Source organism: Anabrus simplex, chromosome 3 (genome assembly GCF_040414725.1).
Source record: "Anabrus simplex isolate iqAnaSimp1 chromosome 3, ASM4041472v1, whole genome shotgun sequence".
Lineage (NCBI taxonomy): Eukaryota > Metazoa > Arthropoda > Insecta > Orthoptera > Tettigoniidae > Anabrus > Anabrus simplex.
The window spans coordinates 105,448,549-105,460,966 of record NC_090267.1 but is presented as its reverse complement, the minus strand read 5'-3'; the positions used below and the strand labels follow the sequence as shown (position 1 = coordinate 105,460,966).

The window sequence follows — 12,418 nt, the reverse complement described above, 5'->3', positions numbered from 1 at the left end:
CTTGGTGCGCAGCGGTGCCTTGCGACTACAGCACCACAATGACGATGCTGAGAGAACGGAGTGATCTCACTAGGTATCCTATTTATAATGGTCCTATCGTAATACAAGCAGAGAATAGAGCATACAACTAAAGCCCTCTTGTATGTATTGAACATTCAAATCAAAATGGAAGAAACTCGTAGACATGAATTGGTTAAAAGGAGAGGCATATTAAAGGGTATTTTAACTCATATATGAAAATTCCTAACCTTAGATCTGAATTCTGCTGACATAGACTTGATTGAAGCAAAACTAAGACTGCTTTCAATAAATGATGAATTCAGATTAGTTCAAACTGAATTTGAAATTAATGATGACGATAGTATGAACATCTCCCACATCGTGAAGAGTTTGAGGAAACAACTGATCTTCTTAAATCCAAATTAAGAAATGCTATTAAACAAAAGGACATCATTGCAAATGATAACTCACATTCTTATCTTTCAAATGATGCCACTTCAAAGCATATATGCTCCCAAAGATTAATCTTCCATCATTTAATGGAGCATTAACATCATGGTTACATTTCAAGGACACCTTGGAAAGTTTGGTTGTTAAAAATGGTGAACTCACTGATATTGAGAAATTTCGCTATGTGTTATCTTCACTTCAGGGTGAACCTAAAGAAGTTATAAAGAACATAACCATTCAAGTTTAAAAACTTCATTTTAATTCCGTATTGAACCGAGAATCTAATGGAAACAAGAGAGGTCCACCTATTCAATACCATACAATGTTATAAGATAAATTATAAAATTTTATTATTCTTAGTACCGGTTTCGATGCTGGTGTGCATCATCATCATCAGCCAAAAACAAGAAAAACATACAATGACAAGGTTACAAAAAACAATGCATAAAGTATACACAAATTTTACAAAACTCACAAGACTTAATTAAAAAACAAGTCCATAAACATTAACTTATAACTTAAACCTAAAAAATAGCACCAGCTGTCTTAAAACTTTTGAATATACGTCCTCTTGACAAAAGTCCTCTGAATCTAAAAACATTAAACCATGTGCGAACAGATTAAATTGAGCCGAGAACAAAAAACCAATGCTTCACTATCATAAAAGTCCAAGAGCATATTTTCTTATTTTGTAAGAACATATATATAAAAGATTTTCTTGCTGAACATCCACTGAGTATTGGAGTAACAGGTGCAAAAAATTAAGAAACCATTTTTCTATTGGTTAAAAATGGCTGTCATTAAAATAACGTAACCTGTCAAAAGACGTAACAACTTCTAGTACTAAAAAAGAACATGAGGAAACTTCAGACAGTGTTTTCCGTAATAAAACATAGGTCTTCTCTAACTTAAAGAATGTGGCTGGATTCAGTCTGCTTAGTATTAAATAACAAGATATTTTTATATATTTTGAATGAAAAATGGTGGACACCATGTTTCCAGGGTACTGAACGATGTTCTCGGTTCAAATTGGGACCTGAAGCAAATAATACTTAGCAGTTAATAGCTGGTTAATAGAGCAAACACCTGAAAAGCCTTACATCTGATATGTTTTTGACATACCACTTAGTCGAGCAGCTTGTCTCCTTTCTCCCAAGTATTCCCAGCCCAAACTTTGCAACATTTTCATAACACTACTCATTTGTCAGAAATCGCCCAGAACGAATCGAGCTGCTTTTCTTTGGATTTTTTCCAGTTCCTGAATCAAGTAATCCTGGTAAGGGTCCCATACACTGGAACCATACTCTAGTTGGGGTCTCACCAGGGACATATATGCTCTCTCCTTTACATTCTTACTACAACCCCTAAATATTCTCATAACCATGTGCAGAGATCTGTACCCTTTATTTACATTCCATTTATGTGATTACTCCAGTGAAGATTTTTCCTTATATTTAGGTATTTACAATGATCCTCAAAGGGAACTTTCACCCCATCAACGCAGTAATTAAAACTGAGAGGACTTTTCCTATTTGTGAAACTCACAACCTGACTTTTATCCCCATTTATCTTCGGACTTGTTTTTTAATTAATTCTTGCCAGTTTTGTAAAATTTGTGTATATTTTATGCATTGTTTTTTGTAACCCTGTCATTATATGTTTTTCTTGTTTTTGGCTGTTGATGATGCACACCAGCATTGAAACCAGTACTAAGAATAATAAAATGTTATAATTTATCTTATAACATTGTATGGTATTGAATAGGTGGACCTCTCTTGTTTCCATTAGAACATAACCATTTCACATTCCAACTTCAAAGTTGCTTACAATGTTCTAATAAATAGATATCACTTACCCAAATTGATAACATCTGAATATGTAAAACAACTTTTAGAATCATCATCTGAACTCAGATCCACTGAAGCTGAGCTATGTCAATTAGTAAACACTTTCCAAGGTGCAGTAGATGCTCTTAATGCCCTTAATGCTAAGCCTATTATCTAAGATCTAATATTGAGTGAACTATTGCTCATGTGAGTGGATAGAAAAATTAGATTAGAATATGAAACAAAGCATTCTCACCTTGAGTCTGTAAAGTTCAAGGAGCTACTTGGCTTCCTTGGAAAATGATGTCAAACTTCACAACTCTGTGCCTCTAGCTCATCTATTAATCAAACTGACAAGCAGCACATAACTAAGCAAAAGCCCAAGATAACTCAGCAATCATATATTGTGATTTCAAAGCAATGTCTTATTTGTCCTGAAGAACACAAATTGTACAAATGCCCAGAATTTTTAAAGTTAAATTCTGATCAGAAATTCAAGGTTGTAAAGGACAACAAAATTTGCACCAACTGCTTAAGTTTCACACACACTTGGAAACAATGCACATCTGATTTTACATTCAGTCTGTGAAGATATCCCCACACTTTCTTACATGATGACACTAAGAAGTCCTCAGAAGAAATGCCTGCTATTAATAATACCCAGCAATTATCGTACCATTCTCTGAGAAGCACACCAAAAAATAAAAATTCTTCTGAGTATCGCTTTAGTTAAAGTATAGGATGCCCAAGGAAAATTCCATTTAGTTCATGCCTTAATGGACAGCGGATCCTAAAGTAATTTCATATCTGAAAATATGGTGCAGCTACTAAAGTTTAAAAAAAATACATTTTCTCAACAGCAAATGATTACCACTTCAGTATGGAATGAATAGTTCTTCCCAAGATTACTTGTAAGATCCCAGCGTTGTTCATAAACCTTGAAAACTGGAACATCCCACAAGATATTACTCTTGCCGATCACGACTTCCATTATATAGATGTTGATTCCTATAGGAAATCTGGAATATTTGTCCCGAACGAGTAAATTTATAATACCAATATAAATGGTCTGTTATTGGACATTATAAATTTTCCAGCTAACTCATTCCCGGTTGCCAGCGTTTCACCCCCGTGTGCTAGGTTGGGCTCGTCAGTTGGTACCTAGTACACCTACCAAGACGCATGGCTAGTACATACCATGGAGGCCACTGCGTAGTCTACTTGAAGCCACCGGCAGTGCCAATGCACTATGAGAAACTTTGTCTCACTACCAAAAATTGATGCCTGCTTGGTCATCAGATGATATAGATGTTGATTCCTATAGGGATTCTGAAATATTTGTCCCAAATGAGTAAATTTATAATACCAATATAAATGGTCCGTTACTGGACATTATAAATTTTCCAGCTAACTCATTCCTGGTTGCCAGCATTTCGCCCCCATGTGCTAGGTTGGGCTCATCAGTTGGTACCTAGCACACCTACCAAGACGTATGGCTAGTGCATACCATGGAGGCCACTGCGTAGGCTACTTGAAGCCACCGGCAACCAGGCAATGAGTTAGCTGGAAAATTTATAATGTCCAATAACGGACCATTTATATTGGTATTATAAATTTGCTCATTCGGAACAAATATTTCAGATTCCCTATGGGAATCAACATCTAGATCATCTGATGGCCAGGCAGGCATCAATTTTTGATAATGGGACAAAGTGTCTCATAGTGCATTGGCACTGCCGGTGGCTACAATTAGCTTACGCAGTGGCCTCCACGGTATGCACTAGCCAGGGTCTTGGTAGGTGTGCTAGGTACCAACTGATGATCCCAGCCTAGCACACGAGGGCGAAACGCTGGCAACCAGGAATGAGTTAGCTGGAAAATTTATAATGTCCAATAACGGACCATTTATATTGGTATTATAAATTTGCTCATTCGGAACAAATATTTCAGATTCCCTATGGGAATCAACATCTATACCACCGGCAGTGCCAGTGCACTATGAGAGACTTTGTCTCACTACCAAAAATTGATGCCTGCTTGGCCATCAGATGATATAGTTGTTGTTTCCTATAGGAAATCTGAAATATTTGTCCCGAATGAGTAAATTTATAATACCAATATAAATGGTCCGTTATTGGACATTTAAATTTTCCAGCTAACTCATTCCTGGTTGCCAGCGTTTCGCCCCCGTGTGCTAGTTTGGGCTCATCACTTGGTACCTAGCACACCTACCAAGATGCATGGCTAGTGCATACTGTGGAGGCCACTGCGTAGGCTACTTGAAGCCACCGTCAGTACCAATGCACTATGAGAGACTTTGTCTCACTACCAAAAATTGATGCCTGCTTGGCCATCAGATGATATAGTTGTTGATTCCTGTAGGGAATCTGAAATATTTGTCCCGAATGAGTAAATTTATAATGTCCAATAACGGACCATTTATATTGGTATTACCCGAGTTCCATATTGCACAGACTACTGGATTGTTGATTGGTGTGCAGTTCTTCTTGCAACTTGTAAAGCTGGAAACAAAATGTTGTCCTGGATACCCTGTTTTGCAGAACACACATTTGGGTTGGATTCTCAGTGGAGAATATCTGCAGTCGCAAGGCAAGAACAACAATGAACAAACGTCATCTAATTCTCTTTTCATCAGATTGATTTGCAGCTGGAGAGCCAGTTGTAGAAGTTTGGAAACTAGAAGTACTCAGTCAAATATTCCATTCAGAAGATAAAAGGGAATGTGCAAAACATTTTAAAGAAACAACCCTGAGGGATGCATCTGGCAGATATGTTGTCCAGCTACCAATAAAAAGTGAATCAAAACTTGGAAATTCAAGACAACTCACTGAACAGTGTTTTCATATTCTTGAGAAGAGATTGCAAGCGAATGAGAACTTGCGCAAAGACTACATCAACTTTACGTGTGAATACCAAGAACTAGGACACATGAAAGTTCAGACTCAAGTTAAAAATGATAAAACAAGATATCACATGCCTCACTACCAAATCTTCAAGTGTACTACCTCCACCACGAAAACAAGAGTTGTATACATTGCTTCAGCAAGGATTGATAACAATGTTGCACTATGTGGCATACTGTTGGTAGGCCCCACTATAAAGAATATCTCTGCCCTGGAGACCTTGTATTCGTCAAAGATGACAACTTATCACTGTTGCATTGGAGAAGAAGAGTTGTTAATACGGTGTATCCCGGTGATGATGGTCTCGTCTGAGTTACCATAGTAAAAACAAGGAAGGGTGTGATTAAAGTTCTGTTAATGAACTGTGTGTACTTCCAAAACCAGAAGATGAGTTCTAGATCATCTGTACAAGTGAAAGTTGAGAATTACTCATTTATTTGTTCAGTTTGTTTTGAAAGTGGCAACGCCCCTTTTGGTGGGCGGAATGTTTGATATTTAAAGGTAAATTTCTTTAATTTACGATAACTTTTCTTTATGAAGTTGTCAGTATGTTTTATGGAATTTTTGTAAAAATGGCTACTAGTAAACAACATTCATGTTCAAGTACTGTATGGAATATAGTAGAAAGATTTATGCCTAGCTAGCTTTACCCCTGAAATCATCCTGTCATTCATTTCTCTTGTTGTTTGAGTGAACTCCAAAAATGTATGCTACTTCAGAAATGAAAAGGCTTGTTTCTGAATTTTTCAACTTCTTGATTGGAAACTGAACCTATTTTCTTCTGGGTGAACTGAGCATTGTTTTTTCACCTCAGCTAGATAGCTCATGGAGTTTGCAGTTAGATCTCTCCATTTAAGTGGATATTTGCTTGTTGTGGTTTGTATTTTGAAGATAAATAAAGTAGTTGCAATGTAGTCCAGACATTCACAGGAGATCGGGTATGGGAGCAGTCAGATGGCGCTGTTGTCGATCTGTAGCGTGCATTTGGTGGGCATCCAGTTGGGAGTGTTGTTGCTGTGTGGCGTTGAAATGAAGAGTGTCGATTTCATTGCTCTAAAGCATGTTTTCATAAAGTCATCAGTATTCGTGGATTAAAATCTATGTTGCTTGTGGTAGAAATGCATCAGAATGTTATCAAGGATTACGTAAAGCTTGTGGTGAGAATACAGTACCATATAGGATGGTTGCAAGATGGGTTAAGGCGTTTCGTGCTGGTCAGAATGAGACTGCAAATTTGCACCACACAGGTCGGCTGTCCATTCCTCAAGATCAGATTGACATCGTGAGTGGTCTCGTTTCCATAGACCGTTGATGGACTGTCCGGGAATTAATCGTAGAGGATGGTCTCATCAGTCATCAAACGGTGTGGCACATACCGACGAAATGTCTTAACACAAGGACAAGTTCCGCATCAACTCACCAACGTACAGAAATGGCACTGATACGCACTGGCTGGCATCCACCTGGACAGATTTTGCAACGAAGGAGACGCATTTCTGCAGCGTATTGTCGCCATTGATAAGACATGGGCATTAGCGTACGAGCCTGAATTAAAGCATCAGTCGAATGAATGGCGTCACCCAGGATCGCTATATCCACAGAAATTTTGACAGGAAGCCAGTCAGGTGAAGCTTATACTGATTGTGGCATACGACTACGAGGATGTTATTCTTATGCATGCTGAGTGACATCATCACTGGCTTCTAACTAAGGCAGCCACGGTTTGAATCTTGGCTAATGCATGTGGGATTCTTGAAATGAAAAGTATCTTCCAGTGAATTCCATGTAAAATGGAAGGTCTCATGGCTATGATCGTGATATTAACAGTCCCATAATATAAGATAGACAATGTTGATCCCAGTTGAGTTCAGTAACATATGAAGGTGCTTAAATGGAGCAAGCAGCCAGATGGCATCAAATTAATGTGTGTGCATATGGTAGCTGAGGCCTGATGCTGATGACGATTATAATAATGGAGCAGCTCCATATCTTGGATTTTGGTATGTCAAAGAACTTGTGCAGTACAAATTTCAAATTCCCTGGCACCTGTTAAAACTTCCAGTGATTGAATTGATGTGAAGTAAGCATGCTTGTAGGTTTACATGACTATTGATATTATGATCATAGCCAGAAGACCTCCTGTTTACATGGAATCCAAACCTACGGATATTACATTTCATTACATCAATTTCACATGCTTTGGCTGGGATTCGGACCGTGGTTGCGTTGGTGATAAATTTATCTCTGTGGTACTTGGTTATCACACCCCTAGACATCAAATAGCATTATTTTATTAGTTACCCTTGAAGTAACATATTTGTAATTAAATGTTCTTTAGTTTTGAGCTTAACATGCATTTTTATTGGAATGACTTGTATTTATATGATCCTCCTTTTCAATACAAAACCGTCAATATGGAATGAGATTTATAACATGCAATGGAATAACTTGTTTTCAAATTTACAGTTACCTACTTAGCTTTTGTAATCACAAATGCATATTGAATAAAAGCAGTTGTGCAATGATATAATATACTATTGTTTTTCTAGGCAATCTCTTTCTGTACTGAAAGCTGCAAAGGAATTTAATCCAGACCTTGTCACAAAGTCATCCATCATGCTTGGATTGGGCGAGACAGATGAACAAGTTCAACATACCCTTGAAGGTGAGGTGCTTGCAATTCTGTGAATGTGATACACAAACTTTCTTTATTGAAGTGCAGAAGAAAAGGAATGTAACCTTTAATGTAGAAAAGGCCAACATTACTGTTGCTATTTCTTGGTTGAGACAGGTACTAGATATCGCATTCTATTACCATTATTGCAGCAAACAGCGGGCAAACCTGGAAGGCTGAGGTTTGAATTCCAGTCAATCCCGGATTGAGATTTTCATCTCGAAAATCAAGTGGCGTCGGAAAATGGCCTTCAACCCCCGACCAAAACCAAAATAAGCCTGGATGGCTCCAGAGACCCCAGAAATAACTAGAATAAGCTGAAGAAAGTGAGAAAGTGTGACCAGTATTACAGCAAACATACATCTAATAATAATAATAATAATAATAATAATAATAATAATAATAATAATAATAATAATAATAATAATAATAATAATAATAAACCAGGCGAGTTGGCCATGCGCGTAGAGGCGCGCGGCTGTGAGCTTGCATCCGGGAGATAGTAGGTTCGAGTCCCACTATCGGCAGCCGTGAAGATGGTTTTCCGTGGTTTCCCATTTTCACACCAGGCAAATGCTGGGGCTGTACCTTAATTAAGGCCACGGCCGCTTCCTTCCAACTCTTAGGCCTTTCCTATCCCATCGTCGCCATAAGACCTATCTGTGTCGGTGCGATGTAAAGCCCCTAGCAAATGAAAAAAAAATTATAATAATAATAATAATAATAATAATAATAATGTTATTTGCTTTACGTCCCACTAACGACTTTTCGGTTTTTGGAGATGTAGAGGTGTTGTATTTTAGTCCCACTGGAGTTCTATTATGTGCCGGTAAAGCTACCAACACGAGGCTGATGTATTTGAGCACCTTCAAATACCACCGGACTGAGCCAGGATGGAACTTACCAAGTTGGGGTCAGAAGGACAGTGCCTCAACTGTGTGAGCCACACAGCCCGGCAAACATACACCTATGTTTATTGAAGGCAATGGTGTTGATGTAGGTGAAGCAATTTTTGATATTTCAGTTTATGAGATGACAATTTCAGTATTACCGAGCTCGATAGCTGCAGTCGCTTAAGTGTGGCCAGTATCCAGTATTCAGGAGATAGTAGGTTCGAACCTCACTGTCGGCAGCCCTGAAAATGGTTTTCTGTGGTTTCCCATTTTCACAGCAGGCAAATGCTGGAGCTGTACCTTAATTAAGGCCACCACCGCTTCCTTTCCACTCCTAGCCCTTCCTTGTCCTATTGTCGCCATAAGACCTATCTGTGTCGGTGCGACGTAAAGCAACTAGAAAAAAAAAAAAATTGGTATTCTTAGGCTTTAGCCAGTTGCAAATGTTTGTGATATCCTGTAAGCTAAATATTCCTCGATAGTGATGCATCTTCAAAGAAGTGCTGCAAATGGCTATTGTTCTAGTCTGTGTGAAAAACATTGTTCTGTAACTCCACAGAAACGTGAAGTATAGAAAATGTGTATTGCCAATGTTATAAAATACTTTATTACATAATAGTGCGCTCTCCTTTGAAAATTTTAATGAAAACATTCTTCTTAATTCCTGTACCATACAAATATCAATATTGGCTGCACGTGCAAAGCTTTGAGAGCTACAAAATTGCTATCGGAGGGCTAAAAGGGCTGAATATTAATTTTGTAAAAGTATTGCCCAACAGCACTAGGAAGCGGTTCGTAGTGAGGACCCCCATTAACGGAAGTAATGCGGACGAAATCCAACTTGCATTGAAAGCACAGGATATTCCCGCATTCTCCGTGGTGCGGATGCGAACAGGGAATAGGCCAGCCAAGGGCAACCTATTCCTAGTTGCCATGGCGGACACCCCAGAAGCGAACAATCTGCGGAAAATGCGGATGCTCGCGAACATGCTGGTGTCGGTCGAGCCGTACCGCCCCCCAGCCACTGGCCCCCAATGTGGAGTGTGTCAGAGTCATGGCCATCCAGGGGTGGCTTGCCGACTGGAGCCCAGATGCCGCAGATGCGCCGCCTCCCATTTGTCCCGCGACTGCCCCCACGACAGTGACCCCGCGTACTGGTTCATCGGAAATCACTTAATGGGAGTGTTGCTTTAGGTCGTGTAGCAATGTACCCTACTCATTTATTGTCGGTATCAAAATTACTGACAGGGAGGGTTGGATTACTTAATGACAAAATTACTGATAGTGACAGGTTCCATTCTGCTTTTCTGGAAAACACTACAGTCTGAAGCAACTTATGGGTCACACAGGTAGTATCATCACTTGTTGGCTGGGCATATATTCAGTTAATGTAGCTTTTGTTTCAGCACAGTGCCAAATTTTGAACTTGAGAACTGGTCGTATAGCAGCGCATTCAATGTTGAACAGTGGTGAAAAGGTGAATTAATTTATCATGCCGGCTAGTGACAAAGCCATTGGTGTGGATTGGTTAGGTCCGGCTAGCGACAAAACGACTGATCTGGATTGGTTAGGTTACTGTTAGTGACAAAACCATCGATCTGTGATGTAGCAAACAGAGTATGGAGGCATATGCCCCCAGGTTAGGGCCGCAGAGCAGCTGTCAGGCCTCTGTCACTCCGTAGGGTGATAGCAGCTCATTGAATGTTGGACAGTGGCGAAAAGCTGACACTGACATTTTAAAGCACGGCATGTATTCCATTACGAGATTTGGCAGGAAGAAAGCACACTTTGTAGGGTACTTGGTGGAATTCCTCTTCAAATCAAATCAAATCAAATCAAAATCTCTTTATTTGCAAATGAGGTGTCTACCTCGGTGGCAAATGGTACACTAAAATACATTATTGTCAAGCACTAAATTTTAAATTAACAAGAGACGAAGAAAATTTTCCTAGAATACAATATTATACAATTTACGCTAATAATTTTTTCTATTAAACACACACAACATCCTTAATAAATTTATATCGTTTAAAAAATTCTACTTATAATATCTCCTGTACTTACAAACATAGTCAACTCATATACAGAATGTGAAATTACACTACTTCTAATAATACTATACAACTGGTATAAGATTTGTATTTATTTACATATTTATATTTTACCCATTTTGGAACCTAAGTAGCATAACGACCTGCTGCGTCTTAACCAGAGCCCCTTTTGTCACCACTTTTCAGAGTTCCTGAAGGGCCTTCACAGCTACTGTAGCGGTCCCAGGGCCCTCGAAGTCCCCACTGTACTTTCCCTACAGGCAGTCCTCTACTTGGGCTGTCTAAACTCCATAGACCAGGGGATGGAATTAATTTAATCACACATTTTTTATTTACAATATCCTGCACTGGTCGAATGCCCTCTAACATTTCATTTATTTTCTCTGTTTCTGTTTATTCTCTTCTTGAATATCTGTACAGATTTTGGAAAACGATCAAACACTACTCCTGGTAAACTGTTCTACTCCTTCACGCCCTTCCCAATGAATGAAAATTTACCCCAATCGCTTTGGCTAAAATGGTCAGTTCTGCCAATATAATTATTTTCCAACTGAAGCCTTTCACGGATTTCTCTCCATGCTTCTTCTCCTGTATAGGCTCTATATAATCCTATAAGTCTAGTTTTCTCCCTTCTCTTACTTAAAGTTTCCCACCCAAGTTCCTTTAACATTTCTGATACACTACTCTTTCTCCTGAAATCCCCTGTTACAGATCTTGCTGCTTTCCTCTGCACACTATCTATTTCTTTTATTAGGTATTCTTGGTGAGGATCCCAAACACTGTTTGCATATTCCAATAATGGACGAACCATACTCAAGTAACTTTTCTCTTTTAATTCTTTGTTGCATCCTTTAAGTAGCCTCATTATGACGTGTAATGATCTGTATGCTTTCCCAACAGTGTCATCAACATGACCCTTCCAGTGCAAATAACTTTCAAATCTCACACCTAAGTATTTGCACTTGCCGTCTTTTGGGATAACTACCTCATCCAAAGTATATTCAAATTCAGTTTTAAAGCTCCTGTTTGTAAATGTTGTAACAGTTGATTTGCCTCCATTAACCTTCATATTATTTTCTTCAACCCATTGTTGGATACTCTCAAGGTCCCTTTGTAATTCTGAACAATCCTCAATGTTATTTATTTTCCTATAAACAATTATGTCATCTGCATACAATCTTATGTTCGATGTTATATTGTTCCCTAAATCATTTGCGTATATCAAGAAAAGTAATGGACCGATTATATTACCCTGTGCAGTTCCCTTCCAAACTTTCTCTTCCTGTGATAAATTATTTCCTACTTTGACTTTCTGAACCCTTGAATTTAGAAATGTTTTTACCCAACGTATAACCCTTACGTCCAATCCTATTCCCTCCAATTTCTTTAATAATATTCCATGTTCCACTCTATCAAAGGCTTTGGAAAGATCTATGGCTATGCAATGTAACTGGCCTCCTGAATCCAACTGATCTGATATGTCCTGCTGAAATCCCACCATCCTTTCCCGCTAACACGAGTGTGTACAAATTTTTCAAGGCTGTGAGTATGTTATATCCTTCGCTACTGTTTGGTATTGTACATTGTTTCGTTACAGATT

The 12,418-nt window shown here is 38.6% G+C and overlaps 1 protein-coding gene across 1 annotated transcript in view; it reads left to right on the top strand.

The window, feature by feature from the left end:
* The window catches only part of Las (lipoyl synthase, mitochondrial), a 111,267-nt gene that overhangs the window by 83,186 nt on the left and 15,663 nt on the right, over positions 1-12,418 (top strand). The window contains exon 6 of the mRNA XM_067142668.2: positions 7,750-7,865. Within this exon, the coding sequence (XP_066998769.1) occupies positions 7,750-7,865 (116 nt within the window). The remainder of the gene's footprint in view (positions 1-7,749; positions 7,866-12,418) is intronic.